The sequence below is a fragment of the Dipodomys ordii genome, unplaced genomic scaffold (genome assembly GCF_000151885.1).
Source record: "Dipodomys ordii isolate 6190 unplaced genomic scaffold, Dord_2.0 Scaffold57, whole genome shotgun sequence".
Classification (NCBI taxonomy): Eukaryota; Metazoa; Chordata; class Mammalia; order Rodentia; family Heteromyidae; genus Dipodomys; species Dipodomys ordii.
In genome coordinates this window covers 8315659-8336507 of record NW_012267273.1, presented here as the reverse complement: position 1 = coordinate 8336507, position 20849 = coordinate 8315659, and the positions used below count along the sequence as shown (strand labels likewise).

At 35.7% G+C, this 20849-nt stretch overlaps 1 protein-coding gene across 4 annotated transcripts in view; it reads right to left on the bottom strand.

Annotated features, from left to right (window-relative positions):
* Edem3 (ER degradation enhancer, mannosidase alpha-like 3) overlaps positions 1–20849 on the bottom strand; it is a 72595-nt gene that overhangs the window by 23239 nt on the left and 28507 nt on the right. For all 4 annotated transcript variants that reach the window (XM_013021821.1, XM_013021820.1, XM_013021819.1 and 1 more), the window contains 7 exons: positions 16826–16960; positions 14741–14846; positions 9138–9235; positions 6807–6932; positions 6545–6628; positions 4365–4448; positions 3768–3892 (listed from right to left, as the gene is read on the bottom strand). In XM_013021821.1, the coding sequence (XP_012877275.1) occupies positions 3768–3892; positions 4365–4448; positions 6545–6628; positions 6807–6932; positions 9138–9235; positions 14741–14846; positions 16826–16960 (758 nt within the window). The remainder of the gene's footprint in view (positions 1–3767; positions 3893–4364; positions 4449–6544; positions 6629–6806; positions 6933–9137; positions 9236–14740; positions 14847–16825; positions 16961–20849) is intronic.

Sequence of the window (20849 nt, the reverse complement as noted above, 5' to 3'; positions counted from 1 at the left end):
GGGCCTGGGCACTGTCCCTCAGCTCTTCAGCTCAAGGCTAGCGCTCTACCACTTGAGCCACAGCACCACTTCCGGCTTTTTTCTTTTTGCTTATGTGGTCCTGAGGAATCGAACCAGGGCCTCGAGCATGCAAGGCAAGCGCTCTACCACTGAGCCACCTTCCCAGCCCAGATCATAAACATTTTTTAAAAATGTCTAGAACACTGCTGAACTGTCAACCAGTTAGGTAGAGAAGAATATATTACAGATTTCTATATTTTTTTCTTATCACTTAAATTGTTTTTAGTAACCTATTAAGAAAATATAAGTAGTTTTCAGTTGGAGAACTCTTGTGTTTGTATGTGTGTGTGTGTGCATGCGCGTGTGTATATGTGTGTGTCTGTATGTCCAACACATGGATATCCAGCTCATGAGCTAGAGGACGGTGCAAGTAGATTGTAAGGGAATAAGCTTACCTAAAACATAGAACGTATCTGAAAGATCTCGTTTCATGTGATGAAGCACTGGACATGACCTTATCTAAAAATTTTCCCCATAATTTGAATGAAAAACTATTTAATGTATGTTTTCCAAGCTGAAGATCACTGAAAATGGGAACTTCATTTAAGAGACCAGATTAGCAAATTGATATTCAATCTCTCTTCACAGTCAAGAAACAAATTTTAAAAATACAATTTTAATAAATACAATACAATGAAATTTCTCAAGGAGAAATATAAAATTCTTCTACATTTATACTAAAAAAAAATTAGGTTGGGAAGGTGGCTTACTGGTAGAGTGCTTGCCTTGTATGCATGAGACCCTGGGTTCAATTCCTTAGCACCACATAAGCAGAAAAAGCCAGAAGTGGCGCTGTGGCTCAAGTGGTAGAGCGCTTTCCTTGAGCTAAAGAGCTGAGGGACAGCTCCCAGGCCCAGAGTTCAGGCCCCATGACCGATGATGATAATAATAATAATAATTAATTAATTAATTAAAGCAAGCTGCTCGAGGGTATAGTAGAGAATATCTACTTGCTACAGTCTGAAATATCTGAAACTAATGGGGCAGTCACAAGCTCACTGGGAGTTGAGCACAATAAAGCTGTTAAAAAAAACCCAAAGCAAATCTAATAGCAAAGTATAATGAAGACTAGTAGTTCTCAGCCAATACTTGAGCCAAATTCATCTGCTAGGTAAAATGCCCCCATGAGAAACAAGGAGTTAATGAAGCAGTGGTCTTTAACTGGATAAGTATAAACCTATTAGCTGCTGAAAAGATTAACACCCTGCCAGAACCCAGATGGTTGGTGTTTGTTGTGCCAGCACATGTTTAATTCTGAATGTCTTTTTGGAAGGAAAGTAGAGTATTTGGAGGGAAGGAGGAGGGGAGGGGATACTAGGTATCAAACTCAGGGCCTCATAAATGCTATTCAAGCACCCTACCATTAAGCTAGGTCCCAGCACATAGACATACTGTAAGATATAGTCTATAGTCATTGGACTTCTGTAAAAGCTAAATCAGAAGTCTAGAAACAATGTTACACAAGAATTATGTGGCTGAGTACCAGTGGCTCATAACTATAATCCTAGCTACTCAGAAGGCTGAGATCTGAGCATTTCAGTTCAAGGCCAGCCTGGGCAAGAAAGTCGATGAGATGATCTCTGATTAACCACCAAAAAAAGGCAGAAGTGGAGCTGAGGCTCAAGTGATAGGGTGCTAAGGGAGAGTACCCTGGCCTTGAGTTCAAGCTCCAAGACTGGAAGCAATAAAATTTCTAATTATTATTATTATCATTTATTAATAAAAGAATTATGTGGTTGGAGGGAGAAAAGTAGGATATTAGATTCTAAAACATGGAACTCTCAACAGAGTAAACCAAACCATTCTCTGTAATTCCTCATCCTGTTACTTTTCTACTGTAGGACACATTGTATGGTGTTTTTTTTTTTTTCACAACTATCCTATTTACTAACTAAAAGACATGGAAGGGAAGAGGCATTTCTAATTTATCTTTTCATTCTCAACCTCAGTGTAGTGCCTGGTATATCATAGGCATTTAATTATTGTTCGAGTGGACCACCAATATTACATCGTTGTTAAAAGCCTATGTGCTTTGATTAGAGTTTTGACCTTAACTTCACAGTATAACAGTGAACACATTCTCTAATTTGTCTTCACTTTATGTTTTTCATCATTAAAATGGGGGCTACTTTAAAGATCAAATAAATACAAAGCTTTTAGAACAATGTCTGAAGTGCATTAAAAAACCATCCATAAATGTTACAAAGACACAGGGTATCTGCTTCCTTGCTGTTGTCTGTATGTCTACTTTCAGAAACTTACGCATTTTTCATGAACTGTCATCAGAAAAAGGGGGCTTCAAATTTAATTAACGATTATCCAAATACTCTTGATTGAAAGACTAAGGTACATTCCTTATGTGATGAGTGCTGTATTTGTCATGGCTTTAGTCCTCTGTCTGAAACTGCTTTCATTTTTTTGTGTTCTAATTTGTTCATCTTTCAGAATCCTCTAGGAATGTTTCAGTGACTACCACCACTCCCCAACTTGCATCTCATGATATTCCATGTTTCCCAGCACTTATACAATGTTTTAAAAATCTGTTTATCTGCCTGGCTTCAGTGACTCAGTGACAGAAAGGGCATGTCTTTATATCTGCAATCCTAAGACATTTGCATAATGTTGGCACATGAGAAATTTCAGTAGATATTTTTAGAATGGACAGTGCTAACCAAATGAACAGTTTCATTGTTCATTTAGAAATGTAAAAACCAGATAGGGCATCTTGGAATAACTAGATTGTTTGTAACTATCACACTGACCATGTCTCCTTTTTATAGCTTGAATATTTCATTCTTTCCTTATCTACTTAGTATGTAATGACACAGGAACCACCACTGGTCTCCAGCCTTTGAAATCAGGAGCAGAATAAGACTATACATATTAACCAGATAGTGTTTTAAGAATTTTTTTGAGGCAAGATACTGAGATCTGAACTATGATTTAAGCCATGCCATGTGATTTAGTTTCTGTTGTTGTTTTGGTTTTTTTGGGGGGGACAAGGGGGCAGGGGGAAGGAAGGTCTGGTTGTGGGGCCTGAACTTTGGGCCTGGATGCTGTCCCTCAGCTCAAGGCTAGCGCTCTACCACTTGAGCCACAGAGCCACTTCCGGCTTTTTTTTTCTGCTTATGTGGTGCTGAGGAATTAAACCCAGGGCCTCATGCAACGCAAGCGCTCTTCCACTGAGCCACCTTCCCGGCCCTTGTTTTTGTTTTTATAGGTAGGTCTCATGCATTTTCAGGGTTAGCCTCTAACCATTTCCTCCTACCTTCACAATCCAATTGATGAGATTATAGGTAAATACTATTAAGCTTACATTTTTCCTTTTGAAGAATTTTGAATAAACAGGAATCATAATCTAGATCTTTAATAATCATTTTGATGAGTACTAACAAGCTTGCATAATAATCACTATTACCAAGGAGAAAAGAGATATATTTCTAAAATTTCTAATGATGGTTCTGGTATACAATATTCATTAGTCTACTTGAGCACCTACTATGTGCCAGATACTATGAGAAAAATACAGACTTTTCAAACCATTTTAAGTGAGTCTATCAATTCAAGAGAGTTAGGAAACAAATGAACTCCAGCTTTACATGCTTACCCTTTCTTAAACATTAAATGTATCTGAATCCTAACAAGTAATTGTAGGTTGTATTGTGTCAGAGTCACCCTGAGGAAAGGGATGTTAGTGATTCTTTTACCTGTCCTCATGACTTCCAGTACGAACATCCTTCATGGCAGCAAATCCGCAAGGCACTCTAGCATACTTATTTAAATTTTCAATAAGTGTTTTCCCTACTTCAAGGTAGTAAGGATCTCCTGTAGCCTATTAAAAAGGAGAATATATGTATACATATATATAGCTTATATATTACCATACACCATTCATTTATCAAATATTTATTGAGTACCAACTAGATGCCAGGCACTGTATCAGGCACTGGAATGCATATCACCATAGGATCCACATTTGAATTTTTTAAAAAAATAAACAAATGAAACTAAAACCTTATCAATTAGATTAAAATTGTAATGTCTCAAAAGTTACCTCCTTGAAGAGACATAATTTAGAAATTCTAGAATACAAAATTTCTCTTTATAAAAAGGTTTACAAAAATATTTCGCAAAGGTAGAAGATTTATAGGTCAATTCTTGCATCTTTCAGTGATTCAAAGAGCTAGATGAATGTAAAGAGTGATATATCCAGCCATTATAACATTAAATACCAATTTCTACTACAAACAAGAGAGTCAACAGAGAACAATAAGTAAAGAGCAGAAAGGGGTAAATTATCTTACTTTATATAAGAAATAGGTGCTTTCTGCAAATTCTGGTCTTAAAGGATGTTGAGCCCAATGTACTCTAAAATCTGTAGTAAATGCCTGTGCAAAACAACATATAAGCAGAAACCAAAATATGATTAAAAATAAGTAGTTCTAGAATACATGGAAATATATATTATACCATAACAAATAAATTAAAACATAAATTATGATATATTTTCTATATAACACTAATTTTCATTGCTAAAAATCACAATTTATTCTTGCAAAGGATACTATTTTTTACTCAGTTAATGGTCTACTTTGCAAATAAGCATTTGGGCAAGTAGGAAAATCAGCAAAACTCAAGTTATGAAACTCAATAATGACAACACATAAATCTCAACTGTGTATGTAACTGTTTTCCTTTTTTTCTTCGTTCCTTTTCCCACTTAATTATTAACAAGTCCTTATAATTTCCTTTTAAATTTCTTTTACTAACAAAACTATTATGTGTATTTGTGATATACAACATGTTTTCATTTTTGCATATGTATGAAATGGCAAATCAAGCTAATTAGTACACTTTACTGAACACACCATGTTTCTGTGATGAAAGAACTTAAAATCTACTCTCAACTATTTTGAAGTTTATGTATTTTAGCATATGCTTTCTTTTATAACCTCAAACCTTCTGTGCAATGAGACAATTACTTCAAAATCTAATTAGTAGCATCTATTTTGAAAGAAAAATGAAAGCAGTAGACAAATGAAGACAAGAAGGGGAGGAGAACAATGCAATCAAAAATTTAACGCAGGGGCTGGGAAGGTGGCTCAGTGGTAGAGTGCTTGCCTTGCACGCAAGAGGCCCTGGGTTCGATTCCTCAGCACCACATAAGCAGTAGAGTGCTATCCTTGAACTGATGAGCTGAGGGACAGCGCCCAGGCCCAGAGTTCAGGCCCCACGACCAGACCCCCAAAAAAAAAATTTAACGCATATCTTACAAAATTAACTGAGGAAAGGGATGGGTTAGAAGGAGTAGGTGAGAATGTTAAAAGGCATAACATTGATCAAGATGCCTTATTCATAAACTGCTTTGTTGAATGGGCAACTCTTTTGTGTAACTACTTAAAAATAATTAAAACGCATTAAAAATGTAATAGAAACCAAAATAAAATTTAATATGTGATAAATGTATTTAGTTGAAACCTCATTTTATTTTGCCTGTAGAAACTTTTTGAAAAGTTTCATCACTTTAGGAAAAGCGCATTCTAAGTTGGTACAATGCTTAGGGATAGAACAAGGCCATACATACACTTGGGAATTATTAACTACATTTCTGGAAAGCCAAAAAGTATGCTTTTCAATATAAAAAATAATTAAAATCTCATAGTTTCAGTATAGCAAGAATATTTATTACTAATTTATCCAAAAGGAAGAGTAGCCAGGTGCTGGTGGCTCATTACCTGTAATCTAAGATCTCAGGAGGCTGAGATCTGAGGATTGTAGTTCAAAGCCATCCACACACCAAAATCCCTAAGGCTCTGATCTCCACTTAAACATCATAAAGCCAGAAGCAGAGCTGTAGTTCAAGTAGTAGATTACTAGCCTTGAGCACAAAATCTCAGGGGCAGAGCCAGGCCCTGAGTTCAATCCCCAGGACTAAACCAAAAAAAAAAAAAAAAGAGTAATTCTTAGTCACCATGAAGATGACCTGCCAGCTCTCCACATTTCTAGGAAGTATGTGTGACCAGTAAAAGTACAGCTAATGAATATAGTTTCCATCAGTAAGTTCAGAAAATTAAAAGTGACAGGATATCCATACCTGGTGGGCATATATAAAAGTTAGAATGAGACACTATTAAGACAAGGAGATAACTTAGTGGTAGCGTGCTTAGCTAATGTGCTCTTCAGTACTGCACACACAAACAAAAGAGACAATACTACAGTGGAGTGGGTTAGAGAAGGTTAGGAAGCACTAAGTTGGGATTTTTTCACATATAAAATTAAAACAATACAAGCATTTTTCTTAATGAGACTTCTCTTAATATAATCAAGTTTAGCAAGACTATGAAGGCAAAAACATGTAATACTGTGCAAATAAATTAACCAGAAAAAAATTATAAAAGTATACTTGATTTGAAGATGTCATTTTCTACTTTTAAATTAACAATGTATAGTACATGGACAAATGAGAACTTCAAAGATTACTTACCTCTGGCAGGAAATTGTGTTTTTTAATCACCTGATATAACATTTCATGAGTTTCAATAGCAGGTCTAATATCCCCCTTTAAAACCTAGAAGTGAATAACAAAAGTTACCTCATAAAATATGAGCTAGTTCTATTTATGATCATTATGTAAATTAATATACACAATAATCAACTTTGTAACATGACAAAACTTATTAATTTTAGAGATCACAAAAGTAGTTAGAATAAACTTTATTTGAATATTAAGAAACAATTTTTTCTACCTGTAAGCCTGGAAAAAAGGCAAGTAGGGCATCCATCCAAGTTCGAGCATTCAGCATTGGTTTATGGATGTGCACATCCAGCAGAAGAGGTGGCTGGCTGATATACCGCATGATGGCATTGTAGTGCTACAGGATCACAACAATGTGGTCAGGGAAGTAGAAGAAAAAACATGTACGACTCTAAACTCATAAAAATTATAGTAAAGAAATTAAGCCTGACTTTATATAAAATTTATAAATAAGTTTGCTATTTGTCAATTAACTGTGTAAACATGTAAATTATTTTAGATGGAAAGAAATCTTTCTAAAATATTATACTTCCTTACATTCTCTAAGTCAGATGCGAGACTGAGAACACAGCTCAGTAGTACAGCACTGAGTATAGAAAAGGCAAGATCCTGATTCCCAGCAACACACAGACACATGCAATGTAAAATCATAACTCAAACAAGATAACTAGTATAAAGTCAAAGTGATTCAAAAAGACAATATGAGGCCAAGTGTGGTACGTACTTATAATATGTATATTCAGGAGGTTGAAGCAGGGGGACTAAGAGCTTGAAGTTAGCCTAGGCTACATAGAGTCCCTGTCTGAAGGGAAAGAGAGTCAGATGCTTACTAATAAAGACTATATATAACATGTGATCTGCTGAGTGCAAAGATCTGAATGGCTTGTCTCTTCTCCTATGGGATTAGTTCTCCTATGGGATTAGCCCACAGTGAGTATATCTTTGTGTTCCTGAGATGCTCTTAGGACCCCTCTGGAATATCATAGCCTATATTACAAAATTAGCTTTCTTTTGTAGCTAGAAAATTTGGTCTTTTCTCAACATAATATTCTGAGCTTACTACTGCTGGAAGTAATGCATCTAATCTCTATTAACATTAATATGGTGTGCTATCTCTGCTTTTCATGTTCTTAGGAACTCTTCCCATTTTATCCTAGGTATTTCATCACTTTGAATAAAGAACAAATTGTGCTAATGAGCCAATAGAAAGTTTCCTGATCTAATATGCCTCAAGAATTTTCTTTTACTATTATAATTGAACTGGGTTCCTCAATTTGAACTTCTGTTTAGAATTGAACCCAGAGCCTCAACCTTGCCTATAAGAAATCTTGTTATAATCAAATAATACATGCAATAGTACTGTTAAAGCACTTAATAGGTAACTTATTAGTTTTAATATGTTTTTATTGTTTTGCTAACTTGTTTGTTAATCATTCTTATTAAGCCTCTGTCAAGTTAAAGTATTCCTCTAATAACTTTGTATATAGCTGTTCATTTAATCTTCCCAATCATCCTTTAAAAAAGCATTAATAGGGCTGGGAAGGTAGCTCAGTGGCAGAGTGCTTGACTTGCATGCATGAGGCCCTAGGTTCAATTCCTTAGCACCACATAAGCAGAAAAGGCTGGAAGTGCTGCTGTGGCTCAAGTGGTAGAGCACTAGCCTTAACCTGAAGAATTGAGGGACAGCGCCCAGGCCAAGTTCAGGCCCCACAACTGACCAAGAAGAAAAAAAAAGCAGTAATACACCACTTTGTAGATGAGAAATACAGTTGCTTGCATAAGTTCACAAAACCAAGAAGTGAGCGATGCAGGACTTAAAACAGGCTATCTTGCCTGCTTTTTAACAAGTTATTACAAAGCTTCATGTATATAATGTGGATGAACTGATGAGTGGGCAAAAAGAAAGAGTAAATTGTGTTTGAAATAATACAGTGTTATAACTTATGACATTAATAACTGTATTACCTATCAGAATTATATTAATAATATAATTATTAATTTTTGTTTGCATCAATAACAAAGGTAATTCACTTGGATTCAACAACCCTACCCATCTTTAAAAATTTATGTCTATGGTTCTGAGTCAGTTTTAAGACTTACCCACTTTCAAAATGTATACTTAGCACCTCCAAGTCTCCAAAACCCTATTTGGTCTAATCAAGGAGCAGGCCAAACCTCCAACATTTCAAACAGAATTGGAATCCAAAGGAGAAAGCTAACTATAACTAATTTCAGTAATTGTCATTCACGTATAAAAGATTAGGTAAAATCCAAACCTGTATATTTTATTACTTACTGGCAGACTTGGATAGTTTCTAAATAAAAGATGAAAACAAAACTACTCTGTAATATATATTGGATTAAATACTATAAATTATATATAACTTATTGTAATACATACAAATTTTAGCATGTCCCTAGTCCAGTATCATTAAGGTGAACTTACAACTAAAATATTACATATATAGGTAACTAGTTTCTGTCAAAATCTGTAGTCAGATGGAACTAGTTATAAAATTAATAGAAAACTGGATAAACTTACTGTATTAAATCTTTCCAGAAAACTGTCATCTCCAAGCAAGACATAGGCTTTCAACAGATATTCATAATATGAATCAATCCCTGCTCCAACTCCACTATCTACAGAAAATACATATAAATGATAATTCGTTAAATAAGTCCTAAAAATTCTTTAGAATACAAATGAAGGCTACTAGTACACCAACAGTGAAAAATAAGCTTAAACATGAAATTATTCAAAGTAAAAATTACACATTTACAGAAATATTAACCCAGTATATGAGTAGTAGTTCTTTTCCTGACAATCGTTTGTTTTAAAAAATATTAATTTTCGGGGCTGGGAAGGCGGCTCAGTGGTAGAATGCTTGCCTCCCATGCATGAGGCCCTAGGTTCAATTCCTCAGCACCACATAAGCAGAAAAAGCCGGAAATGGTGCTGTGGCTCAGGTGGTACAGCACTAGCCTTGAGCTGAAGAGCTGAGGGACAGCACTCAGGCCCAGAGTTCAGGCCCCATGACTGACAAAAAAAAATTAACTTTCAAAATTAGTTACAAAGGTCTTATTTGAAACAGGAGATATTAGCAAATATATGAAGTGGTAGTGATTTCCAATTGTAAAGAGATACATGAAAGAAGAATCAAACATATATTTTTGGGGGGGTGGGGGGCAGTTCTGGGGCTTGAACTCAGGGTCTGGGCACTGTCCCTGAGCCTCTCTGTGCTCAAAGCTAGCACTCTATCACTTGAGCGACAGCACCACTTCCAGCTTTTTCTGTTTATGTGGTACTGAGAAATCGAACCCAGGGCTTCATGCATGCAAGGCAAGCACTCTACCACTAAGCCACATTCCCAGACCGAAAGAATCAAATATTTTAAAAACAATTTTTAGCAAGAAAAAATAAGATCTTAAATTGAAGTGACCCAAAGACTAAAAGGAGAAAAGCTAAACCTAAAGTTATAGTGGAATTTTTAGAATGTAATCTACATATAAATCTTGCAAAAAAAAAAAAAAGATCACCCATTAGGACATAAAAATACAAACAGCAACCTGGCACCAGTAGCCTACGTCTGTAATTCTAACTACTCAGGGCTGAGATCTGAGGATCACCAAAGCCAGCCTGGGTAGAAAAGGCAGTGAAACTCATCTCTAACAAACCACCAAAAAGCTGAATATGGAACTGCAATGCAAGTGATAGAGTATTAACCTTGAGCAAAATAGCTCATGGACAACACCAACGTCCTGAGTTCAAGCTCCAGGAGTGGTACCTAAATAAATAAAAAGGAATAGGGTATCACATTTTTTACCAGGAAGGAAGAAGACAACAGAGCTGTCTTTTCGAACTTGAAGAAAGATAACTTAAACCAAAAATCATATACAGCCTAACTATCACTCAAATATAAATAAAATCATTAAATGTATTTGACTTTAGCTGTTATGAAAACCTACTGAAAATAATTTGGGGTGAAATACAATCATCCCTGGATATCTACAGTAGTTTGATTTCAGGACTCCAACATAGAAGCATGTGCAAGTCCCTCATATAAAATTGTTTTAGTACTTGCATACAAATCATACTCGTTTGTTTATACATCTTAAAAATCATCTCTACATTACTTCCAATACCTAATCTACTTTAATTGCAATATAAATGGTTACTATCCTGCATTGCAAAGGGAATCATGATAAGAATAAAAAGACTACAAATGAACTTTGTTTTTCCCATCTTTCAATTGGCTAAATCCATATAAGAGCCCACAGATGCAGAGGGCAATTTTACTTAAAAGACAAACCCGGGCTGGCAAGATGGCTCAGTGGTAGAGTGCTTGCCTTGCATGCATAAGGTGCTGGGTTCAATTCCTCAGCACCATATAAGCAGAAAAAAGCCACTTCTGGCTCAAGTGATACAGCACTAGCCTTGAGCTGAAGAGCTGAAGGACAGCACCCAGGCCCAGAGTTCAGGCCCCACGACCAAAGAAAAAAAAAAAAGACAAACCCAGACATTATAAAAAATTTAAAAAGTATAAGTAAATAAATATCTAGGTAGAGATTGTTTAAATAGTTAAGAAAGGAGGGAAGAAGGGAAGGAGGGATACTGATACACACAGAGAACATTAAGACTGAAAAAGGTAAAATCAATAAAAACAAAATTTTGATATAAAATAAGTGAAATGGAATTGATTTTGGGGTAGAGGGAGACAAGGGATGGGAGAGCATACTAATGTTTACATATTTTCAGGAGGTAGATACAGGTATAAATTTAAAACAAAGGAATGTAACAGATCGTGATGGCACATGCTTGTAACTTCCACAGGAGGTGTCGGCAAAAGGACAATGGTTCAAGGCCAGCTAGCGCAAGATTCTATCTCAAAATAAACTGGATATAGCAGCATATACCTATGGTCCCATCTCCTCAAGAAGGAGAGGTAGGAAGACTGCTGTCTTAGGCCAGTATAACAAAAGCAAGAGACCCCATGTGAAAAACAAGTGGTAGAGAGCACTTGCCTAGTTAAGTATGAGAGACTGAGTTCAATCCCCATACTACATACTACAAAAAAAAAAGATACTGCCCCCCCAAATATATATATATATATATATATATATATATATATATATATATATATATGTATATATATATATGTATATATACATATTTCATTAAATAAGTTCTAAAAATTCTTTAGGGTACAAATGAGGGCTACTAGTACAACAACAATGGAAATATATATATGAGATATACTAAAATACCATAAAAATAGTATACGTCTAGATATACTATAAATGTACATAATACTACAAATATCAATTGCAAATGGACTCAATTCACTAATTAAAAGAAACTGACAAAATGAGTTGAAATATATTTTGCAAAAGACACATAACCATAAGCATCTGTAAAGATTGAAAAAGATGGAAACAGGTATGTTAGGAAATTCCATGCAAGATAAACGAGACATGTATGAAATATCAATGAAATTAATCACTTTGTACATTTAATATATACAAATAACAAAAAAGAAAGTTGACATAGAATTCTACATACAATAATTAGAAAAAAACTTTTTTCTTAATATATATGGAGCAGTTACAAAAACTATGTTCTAGAAAATAAAGAACATGTCAATGAACTTCAAAGGTGTCACACTGACTATAAGTATATGTGAAATATAGAGCAATGAATTCTGAATATTTTTATTTCCCCTGTGTTTGTGAAAAGCGCTGTTAATACCTCAAAGAAAGACGACATCTATAAGAACCAGTTTACCACATTACAGATTAAGAACATCATTATTTATAACAAAACTCTGAAATTCTTAGTATCAAAATCAGTATCTGGGCTGGGAAGGTGGCTCAGTGGTAGAGCGCTTGCCTTGCATGCAAGAGGCTCTGGGTTTGATCCCTCAGAACCATAAGCAAAAAAAGAAAAAAGCCGGAAGTGGCACTGTGGCTCAAGGGGTAGAGCGCTAGCCTTGAGCTGAAGAGCTGAGGGACAGCGCCCAGGCCCAGAGTTTAGGTCCCACGACCGGACCCAAAAAAAAAAAAAAAATCAGTATCTGTCAGACCTCTTATTAAGAAGGCATTCTTAAACAAAGTAAAAGTATTTATAATATTAATAATGAAAGACTGACAAATAAAAACAAAGTGAAAATGAAAGTCAAAAACATATGAGAGGGGGCTGGGAAGGTGGCTCAGTGGTAGAGCACTTGCCTTGCATGCCTGAGGCCCTGGGTTCGATTCCTCAGCACCACATAAGCAAAAAGAAAAAAGCCGGAAGTGGCGCTGTGGCTCAAGTGGTAGAGCGCTAGCCTTGAGCTGAAGAGTTGAGGGACAGCGCCCAGGCCCAGAGTTCAGGCCCCATGACTGGACCAAAAAAAAAAATTAAAAAAAAAACAAAAAAACATATGAGATATACACAACTGACAAATATTAAGCATGTATAAAAAAGTTTCAAACAATTTTTAAACACATTTTAACTCATTAACAAATGGAAAAAACACAAGAACATATGTAATCCAACAAATATGAAGAAATGTTCAACCTCAATAGTAATCAAAGAAATGCTAAATCAAATTACAATTTGTTAACAGTTGTACACTCTAGCTTGGCAAAAACTTGAATGGTCTCTCAACACAGTATTGGAGATGTTAAAAGACAGGATTCTCTTCTATATTGCTAGTGAAAGTACATTAGTGGTAAAAAATGATTTGGTATTTGTAATTATTTCCTTAAGTAGAATATTAAAAACTACCCTAATTATAGGGTAGTTAGTTAATAGTTTAATAATTAAACAGTTTTTAACTGCTTAGTCCTTTTTTTTCAGACAAACACAAGATAAACCTTTGGAAAGTATATTTGTTAAAAGATAATCTCACAAACATATACTTAAGTGTATTTCCATTCTCCAATGCTTGTTTTATAGGGGACTTTTAAATTACAAAATCAGATTCTTACTGAGTGCCAGTGGCTCACATCAAATATTCTAGCTACTTGGTAGGCAGAGAGCAGGAGGATCTCAAGTTAGCCCAGGCATAAGGTTGAGGAAGCCTCCATTTCATCAACTTGAAGCCTAATAGCTGGGGCATGGTGGTGTACACCTGTTATCCCAGCTATACTGGGGGCTGAGATCACCAGAACCAATGTTCCAGGCCAGTGTAAGCCTGGAAAAACACCATCTCATCAGAAAAAGCTGGCACAGTGGTACATGCTTGTCAACAGGAATAGCTAGGTGTAGTGATACATGCTTGTCATTGCTACAGTGAGGAAATAGGAGGATTTGCCAGGATATCCCAATCAAAAAGGAGACTTTATCTTAAAAATAACCAGAACATAATGGGCTAGAGTTGTGGCTCAAGTGGTAGAATACTTACCTAGCAAACACAAAACCCTGAGTTCAAACCCTAATTAGTACCCCTCAAATCATATTCTTTACACAATAACATATACCACTGGTTCAAATAACATTGCTATATGTTTATTTCCTTGTTTCCAATTTATAACTTAATATTCCAACATTGATGTCTTTTTACTGACTGATGACTTTTATTAGACTGCTTCCTAGAACTACAAATGAATACATGATAAAAATTTAGGAACAAGCAGGGTGCTCACACCTGCAAAGGAAGTTGAGATCTGAGGATCATGGTTCAAAGCCAGCCTAGGCAGGAAAGTCCGTGAGACTCTTACCTGCAATTAACCACCAGAAAACTGGAAGTAGTGCTCGCCTTGAGCTGAAGAGCAAAGGGACAGCACCCAGGCCCAGAGTTCAAGACCCACAACCGACCAAAAAAAAAAAAAGGGACAAACTGTTTTCTATAGTTTGTTACTTCTTCAAACTAGCTACTCAGAAGTAAAATTATTAATCAAAGAGATTAACATCAATTATAATATTATTAAATCTATAAATTACAGTACCCCTTGCTATGAGATATCCAAGATACTCTGACTCTTCTTCTCAAAGAAATAAACTTATGTTTCAACTATACTCTATATTTATAATGCATTTATATATATTTATAATGCAAGGCATGAAATAAAATATTGTACCAATGATTATTTTTACTAATAAAAATAGTTTATTTCCCACTCTGAGGATGTGAAGGTCTTACTTTAAAAGCCTAATTTACATACCTTTTCGTACCCAATCTCCAGTATGAATGTTGATAGTCACACCTACTAAATTACTACTCCGCTGTCTTTTCTCCCAGAGAAAATCAAGAGCTTTTCGTGCATATTCCTGTAATTTATAAAGGAATCTTGCTTGTAACTGTATGACTTTGGCAAAAAGGAACAAACATGAATCAAAGGCCCATAGACTATTTTAAAGATCAAGAAAATTTCTAAAATAACCATTTATAATAAAAATTTTCTTGAAGTCACATCTTTCCTGGCTCTTTTTCATTCAGTCTAGTTAAGGATTCTAAATGGACTGTTCAGTTTGAGATTGCTCTTGGAAACCATTCAGATCCATCTACTCTTGTAGCATAGGCTCACATTCACACACATGTACTATTAAATCATGTCAATTGCTGGCATAATTAAATATACTTAAGATAATTTCTATCATTTGAACACGAAGTGAATATCTTCAACTCTTATTTTGTGAATATTTGGTATAATATCAAATACAGCTTTGTGATAAATTTTTCCTTTTTCATTTATTTTTCCTGATTCACACTAACTCTAAATGATTTCTGATCAAATTTTTGGTTTTAGATAAAAAGATTTTGCAAAATGTAAAAAGAAAGGGCATGTATAAGTGATTTTTAAGTTTTAGAGTTTGAACCTGTTTGGTATTGCAGAATACTACTATTAAAAATAAAAATCATTAGGGGCTAAGAAGGTGGCTCAGTGGTAGTGCTTGCCTTGCATGCATGAGGCCCTGGGTTCAATTCCTCAGCACCACCTAAGCAGAAAAAGCCAGAAGTGGCGCTGTGGTTCAAATGGTAGAGTTCTAGCCTTGAGCTGAAGAGCTGAGGGACAGTGCCCAGGCCCAGAGTTCAGGCCCCATAACCAACCAAAAAAAAAAAAAAATCATTAAACTAGCTGGGTGCCAGTGGCTCACACCTGGTAATCCTCACTACTCAGGAGGCTATGATCTGAGGATTGTAATTTGAAGCCTGCAGAGTCAGGAAAAGTTGGTGAACCTCTTATCTCCAAATAAGATTAATCCAAAAAGCTGGAATTGGAGCCATGGTTCAAGTGGTAATGCACTAGCCTTGAGCAAAAGAACTTAACACCTTTGCCCAGAATTCAAGCCCTAGGACCAGCATGCGCCCACACACAAACACAAACACACACACACCTCATTAAACTAAATTCACATTGCAGGGTAAGAATAGAGTACAAAAGTTTTAATTGTGGATTAAAGTCAGTCAACAAGGTAACCAATAAAACATGATGAAGATCCTCAAATACACATATATACATAAATGAAGAACATTTCGCTTCTTTTATTTATATTCATATCTACTGTCTGCTGTTGGTATATACTTCTATTTCTGCTCTGTCCATGTGTATCACTCACTGTGTTCTTAAAAATTCACCTAAGTCCTATATTTAAAAAAAGCAATGTTCGGGACTGGGAATGTGGCCTAGTGGCAGAGTGCTTGTCTGGCATGCATGAAGCCCTGGGTTTTCTCAGTACAAGTGGCACTGTGGCTCTCAAGTAGTATAGTGCTAGCCTTGAGCAAAAGAAGCCCAGGGACAGTACCCAGGTCCTGAGATCAAGCCCCAGGACTGGCAGGGGAAAAAAAAGAGATGTTCAAACAACTCTTGCACTCTGATGGCTTGTTTAATCAAATTTGTCTTTGGATAATAAATAACATTTCCCATGGAATAAACAAATTTACAGATTAATCTCAATTAAGATTTACATGCAAACATTACACTGTTTTAAAAAAATTAGTAAAGACAAAATAAAACATACAGCATCTCGTATCAAGGAGTCATCAACTTTATAAAAATATAGCTAAACAATCTTCTCAGAAAACTAAAATTTCACTTTATAGTTTGTAGACAAAATATCGGGTTGTATTTAATGTTATATTTAATGTAGCCAACAAAGACTTGTTTTTGAAAATTAAAAAAATTTGGATAAAAAGCTTATGAAAATAATAGTAATTCTCCAACTGATAACCATAATACTTAACCAATGAAAAATACTAAGTTAGCAATGCCCAATACCCAGAAGATAAAGATCAAAGAAAAGCAAACCTCAAATATTGTTGCTCCTGTGAATCGACTTAAAGCAGCAAATTCAAGGATCAAGGTACCTGCACAAGCTGTACAGGTATCCGTCTCTGTTCCTGTCCGAGCTTCTGGTTTTCTGATGCCAAACTTCAAATTAATCTGAATAAAGCCACAATTAATCTAATTAGAATTAAACTAATTACAAGAAACATTATAAGTTATATAATAAGCTATTTTAACCATTTTTTAAAAACCAATCTTTGATCTTTGTGATTTTCAATAATCACTCAGAAATATATTCTAAGCATGCAATATTTATGGGGAAAGTAAGTTTTCATTTAATTCCTTCCTTGATGGTATCAAAATGCAGTATCATTACAACAGTAACAGAAAATATCTTCCATAACCATTTTTTTCATTCCATCTCCACTTAAATTCATAAGGATCTTTGCCATTATTAACCTCAGTTATTAAGACCATTAAGAAATTTGGGGGGTGGGGGGGAGGATCTGGTGGGGGAGGGGAGGAGTATGGGAAGGGATGGGAAGGGGAAACAAAGAGGAGGCAACAACACTTGATAAGAAATGTACTCGTTATCTTGCCCATGTAATTCTAACTCCTCTGTACGGTATTCTCACAATAAAAAAAAAGATTAACAAATTTAAGATAAAAGGCAAAACTCACTTTTAAAAATTAGCTAAATTAATTACAATAATATAAAGTATAACAATTTATACATATTTTCAGTAAGGATTAACAGTAAACAGTATTTACTTGTTCTATAATTACTAAAATCAACTGATCAAAATCTATTAATTGCACTAGCTACTGGATATTATGGTAAGATGTTAAAGATCTCCTTGCTTGCTTAAAACCCAGACAGCGTAAATAAAAGAAAGAGATATATATATGTAAATTATGTATAAAAGAGATAGTAAATTAATGGGAAAGCATCAATAAGTGCTGAGCAAAACAAAGTGATAAAAAAAATACAAAATTTAGAAGAGGAAATAGTACACTGGAAGTAGTAAGCTAAAACTGTAAAACTCAAGAGTCATAAGAAAGCAAAAGCAAGACAGGAAAGAATAAACATTTACATAACATTTTTAGTATTTTTAGCCCAAAAGTACTTTAAACTATTAACTTTATATATAAAAAAATAATATTCAGCTGGGCACCAGTGGCTCATGCCTGTAATCCTAGCTACTCGGGAGGCTGAGATCTGAGGATTGTAGTCCAAAACCAGCCTGGGCAGGAAAAGTCCATGAGACTCGTATCCTCCAATCAACTACCAGAAAACTGGTAGTGCTGTAGCTCAAGTGGCAGAGCACTAGCCTTGAGCTGAAGAGCTGAGGGACAGCACCCAGGCCCAGAGTTCAAGCCCCATGACTGCCAAAAAAAAAAAAATTCAAACACAACAAGTCAAAGAAAGGTTGGACAAATGGGATTGCATTAAACTGCAGAGCTTCTGCATGGCAAAGGACATAGCTAGCAAGATCAATAGAAAGTCCACACATTGGGAGATCTTCACTAGCTATACAACAAGGGCCTCATCTCTAAAATACACTTAAAACTTAAAAAAATTAAATTCTTCAAAAACAAATCCTCAAAGAAACAACCTCCCCATTAATAAGTGGGCTAAAGACTTAAAGAGAGATTTCTCTGAAAAAGAAATAAGAATGGCCAATAGACACATGAAGAAATGCTCAACTACTCTGGCCATAAAAGAAATGTAAAACAACACTGAGATTCCACCTCATCCCAGATAGAATGGCTATAATCAAGAAATGCTGGAGAGGATGTGGCCAGAAGTGAACCCTACTGCATGTTGGTAAGAGTGTAAACTTGTTCAACCACTTTGGAAAGCAGTATGGAGGTTCCTCAAAAGACTACATATAAGAGCTCCCCTATGATCCAGCAATCAAACTTTTAGGCATTTACCCAAATGATCACAAACAAGGCCACTCTAAAGTTACCAGCACAACTACATTTATCACAGCATTATTCACCATAGCTAAGATATGGAACCAACCCATATGCCCCTCAACAGATGAATGGATCAAGAAAATGTGGCATATGTGTGTGTGTGTGTGTGTGTGTGTGTGTATATGTTTATATATACACACACACACATACACACACAATGTATACACACATACACACACACACACACACACACACACACACACACAATGGGATTCTATACTTTTATCAGAGAAAATGGCACCACCCCATTTGTTAGGAGATGGAAAGACTTGGGAAAAATCGTATTAAATGAAGTAATCCAGACCCAAAGAAATATAGGTCCCATGGTTTCCCTCATTTGCAATAATTAGCGTATATCTAGGGTAATTTTATCACATGAGCAGAAAAGCTCAAAAGCTATGTACCATATAAGAGGATGCTAAGTGAAATTAACCTCAGGATATGGACACAAAAAGGTCTTTCTGTGATGTTGTTGTTTTTAATGTACTGTGTAATTTTGTTTCCTTCGTATGTTCTTCCCCTATGGTATATCCCCTGTTATCACTGTATTTGATGTTGGTACCCTGCATCTTGTATATACATTTGTGTAATTGGGGGAAGGGAAGGGGAATAACAAAACGCTGAACAAGGACACTGGATGACCCATTGCAATAATCATACCCACAAGACAGTATATTTATAAGATGATTTCTTTGTTGCTTTGTATGTCCCTCACCCACGATATAACCCCTGCTTTCCCTGTATTTGATGTTGGTATAATTTGTGGAGGGGAAGGGAAAAAAAAACGAATTGTTTACATAGGAATACAGGTGGACCCATTGCAACAATGAGATGTACAAATCGTTATGTTGAAAAACAAACTTTACAACTTTGGTGGGGGAGGGAGGGAGATGGGAAGGGATGGGAAGGGGAAACAAAGGAGGAGGCAACAATGCTTGATAAGAAATATACTCATTATCATGCCCATGAAATTGTAACCCCTCTGTATGGTATTTTCACAATAAAAAAAAAAAGGAAAAAAAATGAACTTTACAACTTGGGGCAGGGGGAGATGAAGAAGGTGGGGGAGGGAAGGAATAGTGGAAGAGCAACAAAGGAAGGGGTAACAATACTCAACAAGAAATGTACTCATTGCTTATTCATGCAACTGTAACCTCTCAGCATCATTACAAAAATGTTTTTTAAAAAATCAAACTGCATACTAGTGGCTCATGCCTGTAATCCTCCCTACTCAGTAGGCTGAGATATAAGACTCATAGTTCAAGGTTAGCCCACTCAGGAACGTCTGAGTATCTCATCTCCAATTCACCACCAGAAAACTAGAAGTGGCACTGTGGCTCAAAATGGTAGAGTATTAGCCTTCAGTGAAAGAGCTCAGAGACAAAGCCTGAGTCCAAGCCCCATGGGAGAAAAAAAAAAAAAATATATATATATATATGTAATATGTATATACATATTATATATACATATATATTCAAGATGTTCCTATATTGAATTATAGCCTATTACCCTAAGATGAATGCTATAAAATTATGTAAAGAGACTATTTCTTTTTTTTTTTTTTTTGTGCCAGTACTGGGGCTTGAATTCAGGGCCCAAACACTGTCCCAGAGCTCCTTTTGCTCAAGGCTATTCACTCTACCACTTGAGCCACAGTGCCACTTCTAGCTTTTTCTGTTTATGTAGTATTGAGGGATCAAACCCAGGGCTTCATGAATGCTAGGTAAGCACTCTACCACTAAGCCATCTTCCCAGCCCTGAAAAGAAAATTTCCATCTTTTACCCTGAAGGTAAGTAGTAATAAACAATTTCTAAAATCAAAGCCTTTTTTGTTTTGTTGTTGTTGTTGTGGCTTGTTTGTTTTTTGTGCCAGACTTGGGTCTAGAACTCAGGGTCTGTGTGCTGTGATCAAGGCTAACACCCTATCATTTGGGCCACAGCTCCACTTCTGGGATTTTTTGGTAGTTTACTGGAGATAAGAATATCATGAGCTTTCCTTCCCAGACTGGATTCAAATAGCAATCTTCAGATCTCAGCCTCCAGAGTAGCTAGGATTACAGGC